The sequence below is a fragment of the Boleophthalmus pectinirostris genome, unplaced genomic scaffold, assembly GCF_026225935.1.
Source record: "Boleophthalmus pectinirostris isolate CB_2022bp ecotype Guang Dong unplaced genomic scaffold, ASM2622593v1 HiC_scaffold_14, whole genome shotgun sequence".
NCBI lineage: Eukaryota > Metazoa > Chordata > Actinopteri > Gobiiformes > Gobiidae > Boleophthalmus > Boleophthalmus pectinirostris.
The window spans coordinates 16,068,705-16,092,508 of record NW_026571047.1 but is presented as its reverse complement, the minus strand read 5'-3'; the positions used below and the strand labels follow the sequence as shown (position 1 = coordinate 16,092,508).

Sequence of the window (23,804 nt, the reverse complement as noted above, 5' to 3'; positions counted from 1 at the left end):
TTTCTCAATCAAAATCACACTTTTCTCAAATTTATTTATATTTTATACTTTTTTTTTTTACTTCATCCACAGTATGTTAGTATTTTTAGTCTTCAGTGGTATGTTTTGAAAAGGCAGAGTTGTCTACTATTGAGGCTACTGTAGTTAGACTGGCAGTGTGTAAGTGTCATCTCATCTGGAGACTGTGCAGTTTCATACTTGGTAATAAAGTGGTTTATGCTTTTGTAACTGAGTCTTCATATTTCCTTTGGGCAGGTCAAGTTTACATAAATTACATTGTCTATGTAATATTATTGCTCATTTCATCTGGTTGGTTCCAGAAAGCACATATAGTATGCATACAGTTAGGTCAAAAACTGTTATATTCAGTGGGCTATGTTATTTAAAATCTGAGCATTGAAAGCAAAGGCAAAAGAAAAAGGTAATTGGCTGAAATTCAATTGTAATAAACTTCTTATAAGTGCCTATATTGTTTAATGGACTGGTTTAGTTTAAGCATGTATTTGGAAGTTAAACTGTGCTTAATGATGTAATACAGTAAAACCACACCTGATGCAGTTCATTGGGTTTTAGAATGAGGTGTTTTGGGAGCTTGGCACAAGAATAAGAGAAAGAAAAGACTGATATTTCTACATTTAAAAAGCCCTTTAAAACAAATGTTAACACTGAAGTTTAGTTTGCCATACTCAGTTAACTGTCTGTACATATTACAGCCTACATCCGTGGCAGATTAAGAGCTCCCACAAAACAGTAAAAATAAAAAAACACCACCTTTTTGCTGTCAACAGCTGAACTTGTGCTTTTAGTGTGGCTCACTTCATGAGTCTCAAAATTATGCTACACTATTTACAACAGCACCGTGCTGAGCATACCTGTATGCACACTGCACTGTGGATTACATATGATACAATGGATACAACATCAGGTGTGCAACTCTGTACCAGCTCAGAGACACAACAGGCAACTGCCTCAAAGCGGTTTGGACGGTACATTCATGTTAATGCATATTATTATGTAGAAGTTATGAAGTCATGAAGCCAAGCAGCTGCAATACAATCTATGGCTATTAGTTTAAAGACCAACAAGAGACTAACTTAGATGCTGTGTCTACACCCACTATGCAGACATTACTACTACAGCCTTTATGAGTAAAATACTGCATTTTACAGGAAGCCTCTGAACCTCCCTCTACAGTTAAAGGGGTAAAGCAGAGTAACAGTCGAGATGGCAGGAAAAGGAAACAAAAAAACTGTAGATTTCCCAAAAGAAGAAAAAGTGGGAAACAGTCTGAGGGACTTCACCATTTGCAGAGCAAGTGGAAGACGCCTTTGTCTCCTCAGATCAGACCAGACACAGGGAAGACAGGACAGACACTCAAACACCAGAAGATCTGAGAGAGGAGGGGGAGAGAGGAGAGAGGAGGAGGAGAGAGGAGAGAGGAGGAAGAAACAGAGGAAAGATGTTAACGATACATAAAAATATTCACAGATAAAACTAGCCTCATTGGAGTGCAACATTTTATTATTCAATTATGTATACAAATTCAACACAACAGAAAAAGACACAAAAATACAAAGCTGAGTATAAACTAGAAAAACCTGAATTCCCAACTATGATCAAATGAAGTGAAAACCCAATGCAAAAACATATAGCCAGATATATCTATTGAATGTTGTGGCATTACTATGATGTTGGTGATTAAAACGAATAAGCAGCTTCATACCTTCCTCTTCTGATGTTTCTGGAGTGTTGGCATTGCAGAAACAAGAGAGAAATGCGTAAAGTTAGTCACAATAACATTTTATGGACGATAAAAACAAATCGACATGCAGTGAAACACTCTTATCCTAGAAGAGACTGGGAGGCATGAAATCTGTTCAGCCATATTGGATGCTATCGTGTGATGAGAGCTGATAACAGTCTGAGGCTAGTCTGGTCTAGCCTCACATGCTGCAGGCAACAGACAACAGAAAATATGCTACAAGATAAAGCTGTGTAATGCAGACAAATATTTGACTGAGGGTTGCATACAGTGACCAAAGGGTAGTCCTATATTAAGCAAAATTGATTCTTGTGAGCTTGAAGACATGTTAGTATATTGTTACCTCCTCAAAAGCAAACCTGGAGTTTTTTTGTTTCATTCACATGTTTGGGTAACTCTTTAATATTAATCGGTCTACATAACCAAAGCTCAAAAAGCTCTGTTTCACCTTGTGATGTAGAGCTCAAAAAGCTCTGTTTCACCTTGTGATGTCATCAGACAGTAGTTTTCAAGTTAACATCTACCTTTTATCTTTTGTGTAGTAGAGATTGGAAATACCAGTGCTGAAATTATCTAAATAGTTCTAGAGAAAGTGTATGGAGTTTAAAGACACAGTGGAGCACCTCCTGTATCATAGCATGACATCACAAGATGGAGTGTTTTCTGTTTATGAGAAGAATTCAGCGTCACTGTGCAAAATGTGTGTATTAAAAATGTGTGAATGAAACAAAATACAACTCTGAGTATGTTTTTAATGAGGAAACAACATTATAAACATAGATCAGAAAATGGAGTATTATGGTCCCTTTAAAACTTGGAACGAATTCTACACCTAATGCAAGACCAATATTGCCCCCAAAGTGATAAGTGAAATTACAAGCTAGTAAGTAAGTTAATAAAGAAAATCTTAAGCTTGGTGTGGGTGAAAAGTGAAAATACCATGAAATCTACTATCCATGAATTTCAGAATGATGAAAAATTTCCCATTACTGTTCCCATGGCAATCAACAATACAAAATATATTTTTTATATATGCCCATATATAGTCCCAAAACCCCTCAAAATGCATCCATAACAAGAAAAGGTAATGTAACTAAAACTAGTAGCAGCTTTTTGGCTATATATTTCTATACTATGCATTAAAATCTGAAAATACAGAGAGTTAATTTCAATAGACTTGGTCCAAAGCAGAGTGTGTTAGCGACAGAAACACACAAAGGAGCGAGGCATGCCAGAGCTCTTACTTAAATCCCCAGCCAGTGCCCCCCAGGATTATCGCTGCCAGCAGAATTGCACCAGCAACCGAACCAATTATGATATTAGTGCCACTGGGACCTGTAGGAGTGAAGGAGGCAACACACAGGCACAGGCACCGGTCATGAAGAAGTGAGGGTGAAATTGGCTTGTTCAATGTTACAGAAATACAGAAGGGAAATGAAAGATCTGCTCTGTTAGTTTTTAAATAAATAATAATTCTGTCTACAAGCAGATTTAATGCATAATACATCCGCTTATACCTAAATATTACTTGTGTGATAAATTATTTGACTACTAGGGATGAATGAAACTCAAGTCTACTTATTTTATTTTCTATCAATGCATTTTCATTTTTTAATCATTTTAATTTGATCATTTTAGTTTATTTATTATCAATATCAGAATATGTATGTGTGATTAAAGAAACTACAAAACAAGACTAAGTAAATCCAACTAGGTCCATCATGCACTGTGTACCAACCTATTTTTTTCATAATTTTTCTGATGGAGAGTAACCTTATCTCCATGGATGTGTTGTTGCCTTGTGCGGAATGTTCCACAGTATGGCATTTACTCTTTTAAGTTCAGCTTTATGTAATATTCCAAGTAACACTGTGACTACATGAGACCAATTATTATCTGCTCTACCCAGTCTAATAGAATATGTTTCTTGTATACTGTCATCATCTTTCTAACAGTGGCCTTTGTGATGTGAGTAATCAAGGGACCGTTATCAGAAAGAAATTAGATGATTTGGCTTTTTCTTTGTCATGTAAATAATTGCATAACTCTAGGTGGTACATGAAGTGTCTGATTTTGTTGTGAGTGGGGGTCACCTTTGTATTTCTCAGGTCCCTCAGGGGGTGTGGGGATGGGGATGGGGTCGAACACGCTGCAGTCCTTCCCTGTGTAGTCTGGATCACAGATGCACTTCACCTCATTACTGCAAGTCTGGACACATGGCACAGGGTAAAAGGGATTTAAAGTTCACGTTAGGTTATGGAAATATTAAGGTATTGTGCTTGAGATAAAAGCACAGTATACACAATATAATATCATTTTTGTTTACATGCAAAAGAAACTTCTGGGATTAGGAGTTAGGATATTTATTGAGTAGTTACTAAGCCTGAACTTAAATGATATAATATTAGACACCAGATTACCAATTTGAGTTCAACTTCTTCAATTGTGTGCTTTTAAAAAATAAATCTAGTCACTTCCAACGCAAAGACATGAGCTACAGTTTTACACAAAGGGTGTAAAATTATGTATGAGTAATTATAAAATCTCCTACAGACTGACCCCGTGGTGTGAGCAGATGCGTGAGGGGGAAGAGCCAGGGCAGGTGCTGAGGTTAAAGGTTGTCACTGGGAGACAGCGACGATCCAAACACATCATGTTTGGACCACAGGGCGTCCCATCCTCCACGTATCCCAGGTCTAAGCCATCATCCAGCACAGCATGACCGCCCCTGTGCGCAAAGAATGATGTAATTTAGAAGGTTGAGGTCATATTTTAAAGTTTGATATTCTAGTATATTTAATATTATTCTAAGAAAAAACAGTAGTAACGTTAAAACAATTTTTTTATTTTTTTTATTTTCACTCATCTTCACTTTATTATCATTGCATCAGTTAAGTTATTTAATTTATATGTACACAGTAATTATGCCTGTATTATTTTTTAAGTTAAAGTTAAAATATTTGACATTGTATAGTTATTCTACTGCTTTTATTCTATGTAGATAAGAAATAACAGAGATATTAACTATAGAAAAATCAAAACATCTGTATTTTTACCCTCAACATACAACCCCTACTTTCTATTCATCTCCATTTTAAAGTATAAGCCTTTGTTTTGAGAATGTTTTGAGCCTAACCTATTTAATGACATATCTTTATATTTTTATATATATTAATATTTATTACAGACAGCAAAGACTACATTAAAAAAGGCCTTTAATATGAGCTAGTATTTTAGTATGAACTAGTCCAGTTTCACATTAAAGGACTTACAGCAGTCGGAGTGCCTCGGATTTTTCTCTTTGCTGTCTGTAAGTGATGTTTCGGCTGTGATCTTGAAGAGAACCTGACCTCATACTTCAACGACCCACTGAACCACTCATCTTTCTGATCATTAACTCTTTATATTTATTGTTTCACAGACAGACTCGTCACCTGCAGTCCAGGTATCTGCTCTGGTGGTAGATGGTCAGACTGGTGATCTTTCCTTGTAGCTCTCCAAACCTGGGCCTCACTGTCATGTTGGTACACAGCAGTAAACCACACAGCACATCTCTGAAAGAATAATAAACATATAATATTTAATAGAAATAAAAGATAATGATATTTTAATAGCCTTTAAGGTGCACTATGTAACTTTTTGGTGAGGGTCTGTCACCTTCTTGTCATTGTTTTGCCTAGAATGTTCCACAGTACAACATTACACAGCTCTACCTTAGATTTATTCCTTTACAGGTGGTTTAATAGCTCCAAAATACCTAAAAAAAAAACCCAGATATTCTGACTGAGCGAATTTGACTAGTAAATTGTCTGGTTTGGTCTCTCCATGATGATAATCCATAATCCATTGATAATTCCTTTGTCTGTGAAACATTCCAGACGAAAGAATAACATCTCTATGAAGAAAAATATTTTACTGACCCTCCACCAGAAAAGTTACACAATGCGCCTTTAATGATGGGTAGATAAAAGTCATTTGTTTAGTCCTCACGGTTTATTGCAAGGCAGCCACCCCTGTCCGTTGGGGTCGTAGCCACAGTTCCCTTGTTCTGTTCCTTCAGAGTTGAGTTTTTCATAACAGAATCGGTCCGCAGAGTCTGAAGAGAAAATTATATCAATATGAAACCAATACTGATACAAAGTAAAATAAAAATGATTTGACTCACTGTAACCCCACAGAGTCCGGCATTGTCCGTCCCTGGTTTTACAGCGACCTCCATAACAGCGCCCCTGTCAACAAAAGATGAGTAAACATGGACACATGTAGGGCAGTGAAATATTATACCTAATTACTATTTGACCTGTTTTAAGCCAAACACCTACCTGTCCTGCATCACACATGTACCCATCCAGTTTGTGTACATTATGAGGACACTATAAGAAAGACAGAAATAACCATATAACACATTATTTATTTATTTAAGTACATACACATTTAGATACAATATTAAATGCTGGTATTAAAAACATTTATATTAATAGGCACTAGGGGGCGCAGTGCTATTACCTGACTCGAGTCTCCGGTGCAAGTCTCAGGGATGTCACAGTCATTAACAGCATCTCGACACGTCACTCCTCGCAGCTCGTACTGTCAAGATCAGAATCAGTGTTACAAAATGAAAATTAAACTTGATATAATGAATATCTGATGCTCAATAATCTTACCTTACAGTCTCTACAGCACAGCCCGTTGCTGCACATTGCATTATGGGTAAGAGTGCACTTTTTACAGCAATTGGCTCCACTTCGAGCACATTCCTACACATCAGACAAGTGCATATGTTTAAACTGTAATAATCTTAAAGGTTCATTAAAAAAATAACCCAAAGTTGGATTTAGTTTCATTCATACATGTTTGAGTAATCTTCCTGTCTACATCTCCAAAGCTCAAAATTCTCTGTTCCACCCTGTGATGACATGAAGTTGTAGTTTTCAAGTTAACAACTACCTTTTATGTTTAGTTCAGTAGACTCTACTGAAGGTGTATGAAGTTTAAAACACAGTGGAGCACTTCCTGTATTACCACATGACATCACAAGGTGGAACAGAGTGTTTTGTGTTAGAGAGAAGAAATCAGCCTAAATATGAAGGGTTTGTGTGTTAAACATGTGTGACTGAAACAAAACACAACTCTACATATGTTTTTTTTTTTTTTTGATGAGGAAACCACATTATAACATAGATCTAGAGCTTTTTTCTATAGCGTACTATAGGCTCTATTTTATGTTGTACTCACTAATAATGAGCCACAGTCGCACTCTTCGCCCGGCTCCACATATCCATTACCACACTCAGGGGGATCCAACAGCTACAAAAAAATAAATAAATAAAAGAAAAAAATAATAATTATACACACACACACACACACATATATATATACATACACATACACACACACACACACATATATATATACACACACACACATATATATATATATAAACAATTTGACAAGACATACGATTAACTACAAAATTATTCATAACTCTTGGCAATGTTTTAATTATAATCTGTGAGGCAAGGGAGGAGACAAACTGAAAAATAACTAAAAATACTTATAATATGTAAGAAAACCCTTTTTAAATCTGTACTTTTGCATACACTATATATAAATAATCACTAAACATGATATGATTTAATTTCTGTAAGCATAAATGGAAAGACTACTGACCTTGCTGGGTTTGTTGAAGAGACAGCTGCCTCCTCCCAATTGTAGGAAACGCAGATACTCATCTATACTGCAGCGAGAAAATTTCCTTGGCAAATAGTAACTGCAATGAACAACATTATTTATTCAAACTGGATTCAATCTTTGGTGACTGTATTATTGATCAAGGTCATACCCTGTATCCTCCATGATACAGCCGAGCCATGGGTCTGGACACCTGCAATCACCTAAAACAAACACAAGAATTATGCACATTGTTCTGCATTGCTAGTTCTATCCACAAGGAGTGGAGCTGAACTCTGTGGGTGTCATCACACTCCCTTAGTCCACTTCTTTATACAGTCTATGGTTCTTACTTGCAGCAGCCCGTTCCTTGTTCCTGTACATCCCAATGTTCTGTCCCAAACTTTGACACAGTGTGATGGCCATGGGACCCACACTGCCATACTGAGGAAACACAAAGAAGAGCCATGTTAAGAAAAGACGATTACTCCAATGAAAACAATGTGCATACAGTAGTACTAGCATTAGGTTGATACATTATTAAATATCACTCAACAAACTAGGGCGATTCTATCTGTGGATTCATAGATCACATGAGTTTTTGCTGTTTTGAAGAAATTAGACAACCATTCATTCAATAGATTTGATTTTTTTATTTGAATTGTGAATTTGAATTATTCATTTCATTTTTTATCACTCCGTAACCCATTGATAAACTTGAACATGAATGGGCCAGTGGGTGGATCTCCAAGTTTTCATTTAATAAATTTTCTATCAGGCAAGTGAAAAGAGCAAATTATATGTTATTTTACTAAACTGAAAAGACAAGTCTTCTGTGTTTTAAGTTTAAGGAAAGGCCTTTAGGAAAGTTATAATTTCTTACCTCATTGATGGCGCCTCCTCTGGTCAGAGAGCAGATCCCCCCAATGTACGCTGCCTCACTTCGGCTGCTCATGAACGTCCTCCCACTAAAAAAACACCATAATTTTAAATTAAATAAAACTTAAAAAAATAAACAGTCCAAAAGTGAGTTGTGACCCACGAGAAGAGGTGCACGGTGTCACAGCGCTCTCGAATACTCTCTCTCCTGTACTTCATAAAGTCCCTCAGCGTTACCAGAGGATCGTCGCCCACTGCCACCTTGTTTTCAGACGACCAGGTCTCCATGGCGACCAGGACGATGCGTGTGTTCAGCTGCTCCTTGTAGATCTGTGGAAATCAAAGCAGACATGTATAAACAAAAAGGGGACATCGCAGAGTAAAGAAGCAGTGTTGTAGTATGTAGAGTTAATAAACCATAGAAGGCAAGACACTTCACCCATCATACTTATCTAACCCTAAAGAGTGTTCAAAGGTGGCCATATATGCCCAATGCCCGTATACCACGTAGCACCACCAAGTATGACTATAAAGTCACTAATATTTCAGCTCTATACTTTAGACAATCACAATTTTACAATAGCATATAGAGACCTCAAAAACTATTAAATCTATTCCACCATATTAACTGCTGAAAAACAATAGGTAACGCTCTCATAAAATATAAACATTATTACTACTGTATTATTATTTATACATATGTGCACTTGTAGTTCTGGTCACTTTGGTAGTGTGCCACAGCTCTGGCAAAGCCAAAGAGAAACAGAGAGGGAGATGCAACCTGTAATTGGTTGTCATGGTAACTTGCATGTCTCTGCTTTATGAAGGGTTTCCCCTGTTTGAGCTGCTGTCACATCAGATACATTGGGACCATGGACTTTTATGTACAGTCTACAATTAGGATGAATGTGCTGGACTTTTAGATTAATGCATCGTTTTAACAATTTGCTCTAACAATGGCTCTCCCCACTCTTTCCCCATTTCACACTGCCAGATGTGTACAAGATGCCCTAACTGTGGCCACCAGCTACAAACCCTGAATGGAGATAGTGAAAGAACTAAAAACTTTCAGATTTAAAAAGAAAATGCCAACAAAGCGCAAAACTTTTTAATCATCCCCAAACACCAACAAGTAACTAACACATTTATAGGCAAAATTGTCAAATGTGTCTTGCCAAAGGACACAACAAGTCCTTTCACTGTTTTATACCTTTAAACAGTTTTTAACTCTTTCAGTTACTGCATGCAATATCTCAACAAACTGAGGTATTCCACAACCTATTTAAGATGATAATTAATGTTTAATGCGTTTTTGTTGTCAGTACTTACCGCATCCGCCATGTTCACCACTGCTTTGGCAAAGTTCTTGGTGTGAGTGGTCGACCTCCTCAGCTGCACAAACTAAAAAAAAAAAAAGAAGATCTCAAAACAATGACACTTTTAGCTTTAGAACATTGATACTGATACTGATGTACCAATTCATGATCGTTGACCACCATCAGCTCTATGTACTTGGTCTCAGTCTGCACGGTGCGCTGGCCTCTTCTCACCTGTGGGGGTGCACATGAGTCCCTATCATCATAACCTTCAGAGATAAACAACAGGTTGGGACCAGCAGCGGGCGAAGCCATTACTCACATCCAGCAGCGCTAACACGTGCTGATGCAGTGAAACTTAAGTCTGTGTCCTTCAGACCACAACAAGTCAAGGCCAAGAGGCTGTTTAGAGCAGCTTTGTTATTCAACCGACACATTATGTAATAACAATTTATGTACTACTGCGATAACGATAGATATTCAGATTTAGTGAGAGTTTTTAATGCAAAAGATGACAAAAAGGTTGTGTTATTATGGGTATTAAAAAGTAGGTTCAGAGTTTTTACACTTTTTATTTCATGTATTTATACTACAGGCTTAAAAAAAAGAAAAAAAAAAGAATAAGTAATAGCAATCTTAAATTCTATTTTTAGACTGCAAATATAAAACAAATGGTGTCAGATATCTCAACAATAAAAATCTATTATAAATTTAAAAAGATATGATAAACTAATGAATAAAACTCATGCATATTGCTGATTGAAGCCATTTTGGTTACTAGGGTTCAGACTTGCACATAAACACCACCAAAATTAGAACTTAACTTGGACTAAACCCAGAATATAATCAGGACTAAACCAGAACTAAACCAGGACAAAACTAGAATTAAATCAGGACAAAACAAGTACAAGTGTGAACGAACCCTTTAAGCACTAAATGATTTTGTATGCATTGCTTCATGGTAAATGCTATGTAATTTCTATCACAAATTAATTGCAACATAATTCATAATTTATGGTTTCTTCTATGCTTTTTTCTTTCTTTGTGTATCAGTTTCAATAATCATTTAGCACTTACTCATCATGTAATTCTAGTGTTCCAAAACTACCCTTGTAAAAAAACATCTAATTGCTGTTTACAAACCTGAGCTGCCACATCTCATCTCAAATGTTTTTAAAGCGATGACACTTTGTGAAATGTGCCCGACATGCCCTGACGCACCATCTGTGAGTGTATAGACCAGAGAGCTGTGTGCATATACCGGCAAAGAACTGAGCTGCCTTTTCAACCTCCTAAGACTGTGTGTTAGGGCTGGCTTCTCCTCCTCCTGAGTCGTCATGTCTCCACTGAAATCCATGGATCCCTCTGGTGCCAATGTAGAGTTGTCCGTGCATCCTACCACACATAATACACATAATACTGGGAAAGTGTCTAGTCATCAGAACTCTGCATGAATGTATTTTAGTCCACTGATCTAGAGGAGAAATCAATATCACGCAGCCAGCGGAGGTAAGTGTAATGGGCTGAGAGAGGATTGGATAACAGGAAGGATGGGTAGGGCAGAGGGACACAAAGGAGATGAAGTCAATTGAGATATTTAGCCATTTAGAGAGGCTGTGAAGGACAGCCAAACTAAAGCTGCAGAGTGTGAGCCAGAGGGGAGACCAAGATGTGTCAAGGACAAGCAGGGATGGATGTAGTGTGTCTAAAGTAGAGCCACAGGGGACATAAGGGACAGTGGAGAATGTGACCTACATGTTAAGACATAAGATAATTACGGGGAATTAGCCTACAAGGTGGGTTTGGTAAGGTTTACGGCAAGAAGGCATGAGATAATGGTTAGAAGATTAAATGTTCAAAATTGTTTCTTTAAAATATTATTATACAATACAGTGGTCAAAAGAAAATCAATTACCAAATATTAAAAATTTAACTTTTCTGTTGGAGGGTCCGCCACCTAGGCCTGTCATGATAACAAGTTTTGAAGCATGATACATTGCTACAGAGAAATATTGTGATAACTGATAATACAGAAATCACTTCATGCCATTACGCTTTTTTTCTTATCATTAAAAGGCCTGAGCTCCAACAAATAAATGGAAGATTGAAGCAATAGATAGCCATAGAGTTACTTATTCTACCTTCTACAGTTCAAATCTTATGTTATTACAACTAAAATGACAAAAATCTCATTATTGCGAAGAAAAGGTACTAAAATACAAAAATATATTGTTCCAGATGAAGAAAGAGATCCCAGGGACTCAGATATACTTTGCTATTATTTTATTTCATGTCAGATGCCAACTTGTTTCGACTTGCGTCTTCATCAGGGCATGCACGTTATATGCCCTGATGATGTGTGACGATGATCTGATCTGTAAGTTTTGTCTCACCTTTTTGTCTTGATAGATAAATAAAACCTTACTTGCTTAGAACATTCCCTTTCTCCCTTTTCACCAGAAAAAAGCTACACAGTGCATCTTTAATATGCTGGAAGATTTCTGTTTGAAAGGACCTGGTTCAAATCTTTTCATTGCAGTCCTATTAGATATTCTGTGCTGCACTCGGAGCAAACAGTTTTTTTTTCCCTGACATGACTTTGAGCATCCTGTGTGAGACTACTGCACAACCTTACAATGACAAAGCAAAGATGATACATTACTCACCAACATAAATCCACAAAAAGTCGATAAGTTATTTATATCAATATGGAACAGTACTGAAATCAATCCAGGTTTACCCTGTCATTAAAAAGGATAGCTAAGTATAATATGATATGACCAATAAAATGATACAAGATAAGAATACAATTGCACTGAAGGCATTATTTTAAATAGCTATACAGAGAAACAAATATATGTGAATTAAGCCTCTCACCAGGACAGGGAGGTGGGAAGAGACTGATCTCTGGAAGACGACACACAATGTGGTCCTGAAAAGTCAAAAGTAAAAAAATTTAATCAAAATCCTAAAGCTCAGCAGCTGCAGCAGTGAGCAGATGGTCCTTTAGGTCACACTGATTGGTGACTCAATGTGACATTTACACATTTCAGTAAACATGTTAAGAATAACACATGCAAATTTGTACATAAATTTAAAACAGGTTTACGCATGAAAATGAGATAAGTTATTAGAGTAAACTTAATCTTAATGTTAAAGGGCTCATATTGCTCCATTTTCTGATCTATTTCTGTTTCATCTTGTGTCATTAAGCTGTAGTTTTCATGATAATGTTATGTTCATTTTACAGTTTGTTCAGTAGAAATGGCCAATTCTAGGGTTGAAATCATCCAAATGATTCTTGTGAAGGTGTATGTAATTTAAAAATACAATGGAGCACTTCCTGTATTATCACATGACATCACAAGGTAGATCATGGTGTTTCCAGTTTCAAAGAAGAACTCAGCCTAGATATGTAGGGTTTGTGTGTTAAACGTGTGAATGAAACAAAACACAACTGGAGGTATGTTTTTGATGAGGAAACAGCATTATAACTATACATCAGAAAATTGCCTAATATGGTCATTTTAAACTGAAAGTCTGAAAAGTGCAGTAGCCCAATTTTTCCACAAAAAGCATTTCTTTCTTTTTCATCACAGTACATCATCTGCAGTCATTTGTTTACGCTGGATCCATTTCTTATCTGATTTCTCAAAACTTTGGACAGGTGCTAAGTACTCTGTTTGGGAGAGCAGGATGAGTGGTAGACTGTCAAACATTATTGTATTAAGTCATCATTGTATTAAGTCTATACATAGAACTTAATGAAACTACTGTCTTTTCTTAGATTATTTGTTGAAATCTACTTAAGTAAATTACCTGAGTATCTAGTTGCCCCTACATTAGCTCTGCGGTGGTAAAGCCGATCATTGTGAGGAAAGTGCCTGATACATAATTAATCAATCGCTCTGCTCTGTCATAACGGCTATAACAGGACTGGACACTGCGCTAACTCGAGATGCAGATGAATACTTTATGAAAATGACCCATCCCGAAAACAGAGAGGCCAGCTGCAAAGATATCGATCGACCCATGGCTACTGTCTATGTAACTGAGCTGCATGGCTTCACCACTTCACCACTGGTCCTTTGGCAGTGCCAGACTAAAGCTGAAATTTGTCAGATGTAAGATAACATAAAATGTACTTGTCCCACAAAAGTTGTAATTACAGGGATGTGACTAGTAAAATTAGTTGAAAAAAAATATTATTATGCCAAAGTTGAGACTCCACCTGAATTAAGTTAAAGAGCCCATATTACTCTATTTTCTGATCTGTTTCCCCATCAAAAACATACCTAGAGTATGTGTTTTGTTTCATTCAAAAATGTTTAACACGCAAATCCTGCATATTTAGGCTGAGTTCTTATCTCAAACTGAAAACACTGTTCTGCCTTGTGATGTCATGTGGTAATAGAGGAAGAGCTCCACTTTGTTTTTAAATGCCATACAACTTCACTAGAATCATTTGGATGATTTCAGTCCTGGAAATACCACTCTGTGCTGAACTAAAGGTATAAGGCTGAGGTGAAAATTAGCACTATGAACAGAGCATTTTGAGTTTTGGAGATGTAGACAGATTAATGATAAAAGAGTACTCAACCATGTGTGAATGAAACAAAACACAACTCCGGGTAAGTTTATGAGGAAGTAACAACATTATAACATGGCTTAAAACTCATAAGAGTCAATGTGGTGTAACTGACCAATTTGGACCTTTAAAACTGAAGGTAATCTTAACCTAGTACAAACCAAACTGAAACAGGACTAAAGCAGTGGTATAATGGGACTATATATGGATGTAAAACAAAGTATGATCAAACCACTTATCATTGGCCCTGTACCAGTGGAATACTCTGACCTATAGAATAAAGTAGTACTATGTGATGTACAGCCAACCTTTTAGACATGTTTTGATGAGTTTAACAGCTGCTGTCAGTTTGTTTTCCCAGGATGCATTTCACACTACGAGTTCCTGGTCTGAAGCCAAGAAACAATATGTGGCTGTTTACTACCGATCGTGGCTCACCTCTCCACTGCTGACAGGCTCAATCCCATATGAGAAGTTCCCATCGCTGAACATTCCCCTGGAACATAAAAAGCAGTGAAAGAAAATGATCACCGTATAAAATATAGTTTACTAAAATTTATATTGCAATTTAACTGAAACTTGCTTGGAAAAATTGTGAGCGGGATGAAGAGCAAGGACAGACATTTAGCAAATTATCAAATTATTAAATAAATTCATCTTGCAAGTCTAAGGTTGACACCAAAGCCTTTGGCCATGGCTCACTGTCTAAACATATGAAATAATTAAAGATGAACTATGTAACATTTTCAGATGGAGGGTCCGCTACATGATGGTCTCCATGGAGATGTTATTACTTTGCCTGGAGCCGAAGTATGGCTTCAAGCTTATTTATCTCCATGGAGACAAGCAGGTTGCACCAGGCCAAGTTACAAATAAGATCTATGGAGAGTTAACCCTGTTCACAACATGTTTTTCAAGGTGTTTTGACCAATAAAAACACATGTAAATATAAGATACAAGTTTTTTTTATGCCATTCTGTGGAACAATGCAGAAAAGCAATACTATCTCAGTGGAGACAACCCTACACAGCATCTTTAATGCGTAGATGTAAACTTACTTCTCCCTCATTTCAAAATTGTATATTAACAAAAGCATTTCTAATTAATAAACAACTTAGATTAAATGTAGCTAGAACATGTGCAGAGTAGTGATAGTGAATTAGTCAATAAAAAGGTGCAGAGATTAAAACTTGCAGACAGATAAGAAGAACACAAGTTGTGAAAGATACAAAAGATATAGTAAGATTAATGAAGACAAATAATGATAATGGTGCACAGCAAAAAGATATGCTGGTTATATTTATAACATATTAACTGTAGTCATTGCATTGGACTTACTGTAGACCATGGCAGGTGGACAGAGCAGCCCATGACCCTTTGACCCCTCTGATTTGACCATGGTAATAGCAGTGCTCTCCTCCCTGCAGTCGAACAAAATGGAGACATACATTTGAGACTCTTTACAGTAAAAGAAGCTTATCCGGACAGTAAACCAGCACTTGACATTTGGGTCGAGTGTCTGTTGTATGTTTGACCTCAGGAAAAAGTACACCTCGTTAGCATTTAGCGATAAATGTACAGTGGATGTTAGAGATTGGGAGAGTGCTCAGTGACCTTGAAGTGCTCATTTGAGTTATTAGTCCATTTACAAACAGCGCACATAATCAAAGCAATTTACTGCTATTAACAAGTCAAAACAATAATACAATTTAACTCAAGGGTACATTTAAAATATCAGTGAAGCAGTTTGTAACTAAAATAGAAAGAAACATTGCACAAACATTTTAAATCATATTGAAACTATATTGAAGTTGTACTATGTAACTTTTCTGGAGGAGGGTCTGGACTGTTGAACTGACAAGATGGCCACAGCATGGTATTATTTGTTTATTTATTAGGATCCTCATTAGCTGTACCCGAGAGCCAGCTAGTTTTCTTGGTATTAAGCTCCATTATCATGGAGACATGCAGGTGACACTAACAGGCCAAGTTTCAGAAAGATATTTTGAACAATAAAAATATCCATGATGAAATGAATGCAAGACAGTTAAAGTCAAGTTTAACGGCATATTGGGGAACATTAAAGCCATGATGTCTCCACTGATACAGGCACATGGAAATAAACAAATATATTTGTGATCAAGTGCAAATCTCATTTAACAGATATATAATTGGCAGATAAACTTTATACATTTGTATGCATACTTTTTAATTAATCAGAGCAGGGGAGGTACATGGCACTCAAAAGACATTTGATACAATAAACTGATCATTACATGTAGTTTCTATGTATCTTCACAGACTGTGCCAACAGTGTGCTGTGAGACACAATGCTACAATCCTGCTCCTTGGAAAATGTTACCTGATTATTCATAATGGTCAAATGGATGATCATGTTTTGTATCTAGTTTCTTATTCCATGCTGCCTCTCACTGCACACAGCAAAGATCACATTACCAAAATGAGAAGATACTGGTATCTGCCAGTACATGCCCTTACTGTGTGCCAACTATGAATGAACGTTGTCCAAAGGTATAATTACCTTAAAGCAGTTATAGTGATCAAACAGGTAAGTAAATAGACATGACTATTGGGAATGTCTTTTGTGTAATTGTAAGTGTAGTTCAGGTAGTTGTAATGAACTTCAATAAGGCTTTGTCTAGAAACGAAGTCCGCTGTAGGCAGTCACGGATGAGAGAAGAGAAAGAAAGGTCAATTCTTTCTGCCTGGACAGCTTTTACTCCTGGTTTACACAGCTGCACTAATGCACTATGCCCACTGCCAGGTTTCTGCTTTAGGACACTTTAACTTGCCAATAAATTGCACAATATATTGACCAAATTCTCTATAAGATATTTGGTGTGTGAAAACAGAAAGCAAGTTCATTACTGAATACAAGTAAAACAAACTGCTTAGGGTTAGTAAATTAATTAAATTTGAAAATTAAAGGTGCATTGCACAACTTTTCTTGTGTAGGATCTGTCACCTGCTTGTCTTCATGAAGATGCTAGTGCTTTGTCTAGAATGTTCCACATAGATTAAACCTATCTATCTCAAGGGAGACAACTATATGCTACAGATAATAATTTTATTTTTGAGAAATAAAAAGCACCTGTAATTAATAAATTCTAGATAAATGTGTTTAATGTCATACCATGGAACATTTCAGGCAAAGCAATAACATCCCCAAGCAGGGGATGGATCCTCCACCAGAAAAGATGTGCAATGCACCTTTAAGAAGCACTGAAAAAATAACATGGCAGCTGAGCTCAGTAGCCCAGTGGTAAAAGAACAAGGAATGGCATGTTGTAGTAGTTGTTGTAACAATAGTAGTGGTAGTAGTAGTAGTAGCAATAGGAGCTTAGATGTGCACTATGGCATTAAAAGAAATAGATCTTGCATTTATTTATTTAGATGAGTTTTTGTTTCTAAAAATTATCACTAAACATTCATTCTTACTGTGACTGGGCCCACTTCTCTAGAGATCTGACCTGTAACTTTGTCTGGTGATGTGGTTTGTCTCCATGCAGATAGTTAAATGAAATGCAATGCTGTAGAACATTCCAGGAAAAAACAATAACATCTTCATGGAGTCAAGCAGATGGCAGACCCTCCACCAGAAAAGTTACGCAAAGCACCATTAATAGTACCTAGAAAGTGTACTATGCCAACTCTGTACTATGGTCATGCGCCCAACCATATTGTAAGTAGCCATGTATCATCATCAGTATATGGAATGTTTTTTTTCATTTTTTTTCCATTTTAGAACAATTACATAATTTCAATTCTGAAGATATAATGGAAGAACTAAATGACTTTGAACATTCAAACAAGAGTAAGACTTTGGCCAGCACTTAGCCTCGGTACGATAATAAATAAATAAAAGGTAGTATTACAGAGCTAAATGGAGGAAATCAAATTGCCTGACACAGCAGACACAGACAGGCTAAGAGGTTAGTGAGTGCACTGTGAAGAGACATAAACTGAACATATCCTTTAGAAATGATGACTCTGAAATAAAGGTTATATTAAAATGATGGCGGGTAATGGCAGGTAAGTATTTGACAACGTATATAAAATGCTTATTGATAAACAGTATAGAACTGTGTTGTTATTTAACATTGGAAGTGGGGGGTCCATTGACTATAATAACATTTAAAAGCATATAAGCACACTGATTTATGAGCCTTTAGGGTTGTATTATTAATGAAGAGACCACAATTTGGGTCGCCAGTCAATTTGGGTCACAAGCTATTTCTAAATATTTTTTAATGGTTGTGGTAGCCCAAAGGTAACTAATATTGATGTAATGCTGGCTTTTCAATATATTTTTGAGCGACCTGTAATTTAAAAACTTAAAGATAGGTTTAATGCCATACAGTGGAACATTCCAGGAAACAGCCAGCCCCAAAAGAAAAGTTAGTCAAATACAATCCAATGTACAATGTCATGTTATCATGTCAAAATATCCAACCGCAGTCTGGCAAAACCCAGTCCATTCTGATACAGAGCTCATTTTCCGCACCAGTCAAATAAAATAGTCTCATTCTGTGCAATGACATATAGACGTATGAAAGCTGCTTTCAATTTCATCCTTTCCTCACCCCTAATTTAATTTCACTTTTTGTCGTGAGTCATTGAGATTTAATCCGGGGCAACTCAATGGGGCATCAATCCACAGGAACCAATAAAGAAGTGACACACAAAGCAGCAGGAATTTACTGGCACGTCAATGAAACTAAATAAAATCAAGATGGAAATGGTGGCGCCGGGGGAGGGGCCATACAAACTGAAAAATCAACTATGTGTAGGTATTAGTAATTAGTACTATTGATATTACTCAATGTAGTCTACTCTAATCATTTTTATAATTACATAAAATTATTTGGCAATTTTGAGGAAATTATTAAGTAAGGTTTTAAGGGTTTACAAAGTGGCCAACAACTCAATAAATGAGACTGGCCAATAAACCTGGGGGAACATTGGTGTAACAGCGTCCATTGTCAAAGCACACTTAACAGGTGGTATTCCCCAGGGATCAATGCTGAGGCCACTATTGTTTGTGTTAAATGAATTATCTTCTACAGCTGTAGTTTTGTAGATTCTCTAACTTAACTTCCTAACCATAAAAATATAATACATCAATACACCACTTTAAAATTTACTCTCATTGTTGCTTTTACATAACTATTTTTAACCATCCTTGCTTCACTTAATTGCACTCACCAGACGACGGTTTAGCTTAGTTGATTTTTATAATACACATGATTTGAATTCCCCTCACGACAGGACGGACTAGACCCACGCTGATGCCGTTGGCTCCTGGTAGCCATAGCAACTTGGTAGTGGTTGGTTGGGTGGCAGAAAAACCATGAGTTTAAAGAAGATGCTAGAGATGGAAGATTGGCAAAAAAGCAGGGAGACATAGACATAGTCTCGTACACTGTGTCAAAATCTTATAGTATTTGTCAAGCTTTTGAAAATCAAAACCACAAGGCAATTATTCAACGAAAACATAGCTGAATGCCACCATAACAGATCTGTCACTTGTCACTATGCAACAGTTGGTTGGGAGACAGTAATACAGACATTGTTCCTATTTTTTCCTTTTGGCTTTACTCTTCCAGCATTGCCACAGGAAATCATCTGCCCCTCAGTCATTGAAGAGTAAACTGCATAATATTAATATTTAGAATATTTAGGGAATTGTTTCACTCTGGATTCCATCCCTAACAACTGCTCAATTTGTCAAGTCATTGCTCTAGGGTTATTTAATAACACAATCTATGACAAAAAAACTGTACTGCATGGCAGTCACCTTCTATTGATTATTGATCAGGTCCAATTTCACTCAAGGGAAATAAACCCTTTAAAACACGTACACACCATTGAAATAGCTCCCTTAAAAGCACTGTCAAAATGTATTAAAATGAACCTGACTAGGATGGATTCGCTTAGTGACTCCAAAAGAGACAGCAACTGTAACAGTGTAATGTAATACAATAATGGCCCATTTGGTGAGTTTGGCTAATTGCTTTAATGTCAAGTCCTAAAGACAGATGTCAGTCTTAATTTGCCACAGTCCATTGGAGAGAGTGGCTAATGTGTGTATGCAGCTGATGTGTTGGAGAAAAACAGCATGACCCAGGAAGTTTGGGAATCATGTTTGCAAACACCATTTCAGTCTATAACATTAAGTTTAATTTATTTGCACAGGATTTGCACATTTTATGAAATAAACCTTTATGTGTTACGTGAAATATTTTTAGTGCTGCTCAGTTCATAAATGTATGGTGATGGTGACATCCCAAGAAACCAATGCCAGAACACTAAACTTCACACCTGGATGTTTTATGAAATGTTAATCCTACCATGTTTTCAGAGGGCTGTCCATGCTCATCAAAGTGACGCTCCACATATGTTGTAGAAAGGAGGTTACTGGAACAAAAGTAAGGATATAAATTGTTATGTTGGTTTGGGCACTACAGTTATTTTGTTTCAACCACCAAAACCAAATGGTCAATGTGGTGAATAGATGTTAAACTCACACCTCACTGTATGTCTGTTTTAAACCAATAGCATACAGGTCATACAATAGTTCCCATGAATTCATTAGACTACCTAGATCAAGTTAAAATTTGGTTTAAAATGATAAAATAAAAAAAACATAACCCCAAACATGTGTGAATGTTGAAAACTTACTGGTTCAGCTCCAGGTCAAGGATAAACGATGTGCCAAACGCCTCGATGAGAAAGCTGCTCTGAGCCAGATGGACAGGCTAAGGACACAGAAGGCAGTCATTAAAAAAACGGCAAAATAAGACCAATATAAGTACACTGCTTTAGATAGGGCTGCCTTTTCACCTCATTGAAGTTCACAGTATAACAGCAATGATGTTGTGATCTTCAGTTTGTAAGGTATGCCATGGATATAAATATACCAAATATCCACTAACATATTGTGTTTCCATGTGAATCTTTTTACTGTAATCATCAGGATGAGTGCTCTAAAACATTTCTACATATTTTCCAATATTTTGCAGCTTGTCCTCTTATTTGTTATTCATTAAACAGTGTGTGTATTGTTTTGTGACAACTGACAATGCTTTTATTCTTTCCTCTGCATGTTCCCGACAGTCTAATTAAACAAATGACTCACTAATTTGTCAAGCACTTTATGCTTTGAAAAAACTGTGAAGACGACTTGTGAACAATGTGACAAAATATGACAAGCAGAGCATGTAGGCGGCGGACTGACAGATGATCAACAGAGGAAACTAATTTCTCAGGGCGCTACCAGAACAGAGTAGCAGATAATAGGGGTCGTCCCACTGGCCTGACCTCCCCCCTGCGAGCTGGACACTGTGGGTTTAGTGATAAAACTCTGTTAGGATTCAGACATAACCTTCAGCCAAGGTCAGTGCCATCTACAACACATGGCAAGACTCAGAGCGGGCTGCCTTTTGTACCACAGGGCACTCTGCTCTGTTACTTCTGCATCTATAACAACCAGCCCAACAAACATCAATAAAAATGCTATAGGCACATATGACCTTTGTGTTCAGTATATGGTTCTAACATATGGCAAGGGCTGTCTCCAGGGATTCCAATGTCAATGGAAATACTTAAAAGCAAATGTATTTAAGCTGTATCTACAATATTTATGTATAATATCCCAAGTTTGCTGGAATTATTTTATGTCATGGATGAAATTATAATTGTTGTATATAAGCATAAAATTAATTATATTATATAATAAAATACATTTGATGTTTCCTCTTGCTCAATATATGACAAAAAGGGAGTGAACCATTTCTTCACTTTCTCACCTATAAACACACATTTCTACTGTTATTAACAATCAGGGCAATTTGGACTGACCAAGTAACCTACATTTTAACAGCATCTCTATGTTAATCCAAGTTAATGTATATTTCAGGTTTAAGAACATGCAACAAAGAATTTCTCTGTTATGCCACACTGCAAAAAAGTGTCTACAACAAAACTTGCAGACACATCGTCCTGGGACCTCTTCATCGAAAGGTCATTGGACAGAGGGCACTGAGGGTCAGCCCTGTGTCAGAACCTCTGCCGCAGACAGACAGCGGGCAGAGCTGGAGGTAACAGGAGAGGACAGGTGGAGGTGTGAAATATAAGCTAATGCCATTCAAAGCAGGATGAGGTACAGAGCAATGCTGCAATGTACCTGCACTGTACTGTTCTGGGCAGTGGCGATCCTACACAGATTGGCCCCAAGTGCAGAGGGTAGAAAGGGGAGAAAAAGGGAAGAAAAAAGTGTGTGTGTGTGTGTGTGTGTGTGTGTGCGTGCGTGTGTGTGTGTGCGTGTGTGGTGTAATATGATAATATAATATGATTTTTTGTCCCATTGCTGGAATACTGTCGGTGTAGTTAGTTAGTTCACCATCTTTAATTTGTTCATGTCCAGTAAACTAAATAAAAACTAAATAAAATGAGGCCAGAATAGAAATGGTTTGCTAAAGGAAAATAAATAATAGATTTCACTGACCAGCTCTGTGGAGGTGTAGTTCTTGACCCATGTGTCTAATTTGCTGTGGAGTAGCTCTTCGTTTGTGTGGATTTGCTGTAGAAGCCGTTTGGGTTGGACTATCTCCTCTGAGGGGCCCAATCTGTCCCCTGCGCTGATCCATTCTCTCAGACCTGAGAAAGGACAAGGATAGAACATCATGTCAGAGAGGACAGTGAGCAGACATGTGTATGGAGCTGATAGGATTCAATACAATTCAATAGACACTACCACCCCACTGCAATTCCATACAATAAAATAGTTTATAGCAAGGATTGGGAATAGTCACCACAATTATAGTATCATTCACATTATAACTCAAAATCACCTTAAATTACCCATTGTGGCTCCAGAATTAGGACAGTTTTAAACAATTATTCCAACATTTAATTCCAGAACGATAGCCAACTCCACTAATGCCCTTAATTGTCAAACATGCATGAGTAACCTTGAGAAAGTGAATCAAGGGACGTCCATTAATATTCAGCCACAGTGACAGTTAAGTTAATTAGAAAACCAAAACGCACCTAACCCAATAATTTCGATATTATAGTCATCCTTCTAGATATGACAGTATGTAGGCTATAGTTGTTATATGTATGCTATATGTTAGTTTTGCGTAATTTAACTGGTGAAAAACAACTTCATCTTGATTCATTAATTAAAATATATAAAGTAATGTGGCACTGAGTGAGAAAAGGCAACATGGTCGTACCTGTGACAGAGGTCGGTGAACAAACTGCAGCGAGCAGCAGGCATCTCACCGCGAGCATGGTGTTCACATAGTCCCGGTGGTTCCTCAGATCTGCGCCTTTATACGAACTGGAAGCTGGACTGTTGTTGACGGAGAGGATCAACACAGCGGCGGGCTCTGTTCAAACTCGCCGCCCGCATTTCTCACCTCGCGTTCACCAATTAACTAGACCAGCTTCAATGACATGTTTCTACCCAGAGGCCCGTGCCCTCTCGCTGTTCAGCATCCAGAGTGGTGTCCGTGTGGTCCGCTTTTTACGCGCGAAGAGGTGATGCCGTCTCTTTGGTCTG

At 37.1% G+C, this 23,804-nt stretch overlaps 1 protein-coding gene across 2 annotated transcripts; it reads right to left on the bottom strand.

The window, feature by feature from the left end:
• Positions 1–1,646: 1,646 nt before the first annotated feature.
• Positions 1,647–23,788, bottom strand: adam11 (ADAM metallopeptidase domain 11). Of its 2 annotated transcripts, XM_055150299.1 has the most exons (26): positions 23,476–23,788; positions 22,743–22,894; positions 20,918–20,994; positions 20,587–20,653; positions 15,554–15,636; positions 14,654–14,711; positions 12,505–12,559; positions 10,889–11,022; positions 9,787–9,861; positions 9,641–9,712; positions 8,475–8,641; positions 8,316–8,400; positions 7,786–7,876; positions 7,605–7,656; positions 7,433–7,532; positions 6,998–7,069; positions 6,427–6,519; positions 6,269–6,349; positions 6,085–6,135; positions 5,928–5,991; positions 5,753–5,858; positions 5,197–5,316; positions 4,322–4,490; positions 3,856–3,970; positions 3,007–3,097; positions 1,647–1,741 (listed from the first exon to the last, which is right to left on the bottom strand). In XM_055150299.1, exons 1-26 carry the CDS (start codon positions 23,531–23,533, stop codon positions 1,699–1,701), a joined length of 2,331 nt encoding a protein of 776 aa, XP_055006274.1. In that variant the 5' UTR covers positions 23,534–23,788; the 3' UTR covers positions 1,647–1,698. The 2 variants fall into 2 exon arrangements, with proteins under 2 accessions (XP_055006274.1, XP_020773931.1); XM_020918272.2 differs by lacking the exon at positions 10,889–11,022 and having other exon boundaries at positions 9,787–9,883; positions 12,471–12,559.
• Between the last annotated feature and the right edge of the window lie 16 nt (positions 23,789–23,804).

Excerpts from the sequence above, each read along its gene's own strand:
- adam11 (XM_055150299.1), bottom strand. The coding sequence starts at position 23,533 with ATGCTCGCGGTGAGATGCCTGCTGCTCGCTGCAGTTTGTTCACCGACC. Across the intron at positions 8,642-9,640 it reads TGGTGAACATGGCGGATGCG|ATCTACAAGGAGCAGCTGAA; the intron begins GTAAGTACTGAC and ends TGATTTCCACAG. Across the intron at positions 5,992-6,084 it reads ACATGTGTGATGCAGGACAG|GGGCGCTGTTATGGAGGTCG; the intron begins GTAGGTGTTTGG and ends TTTTGTTGACAG.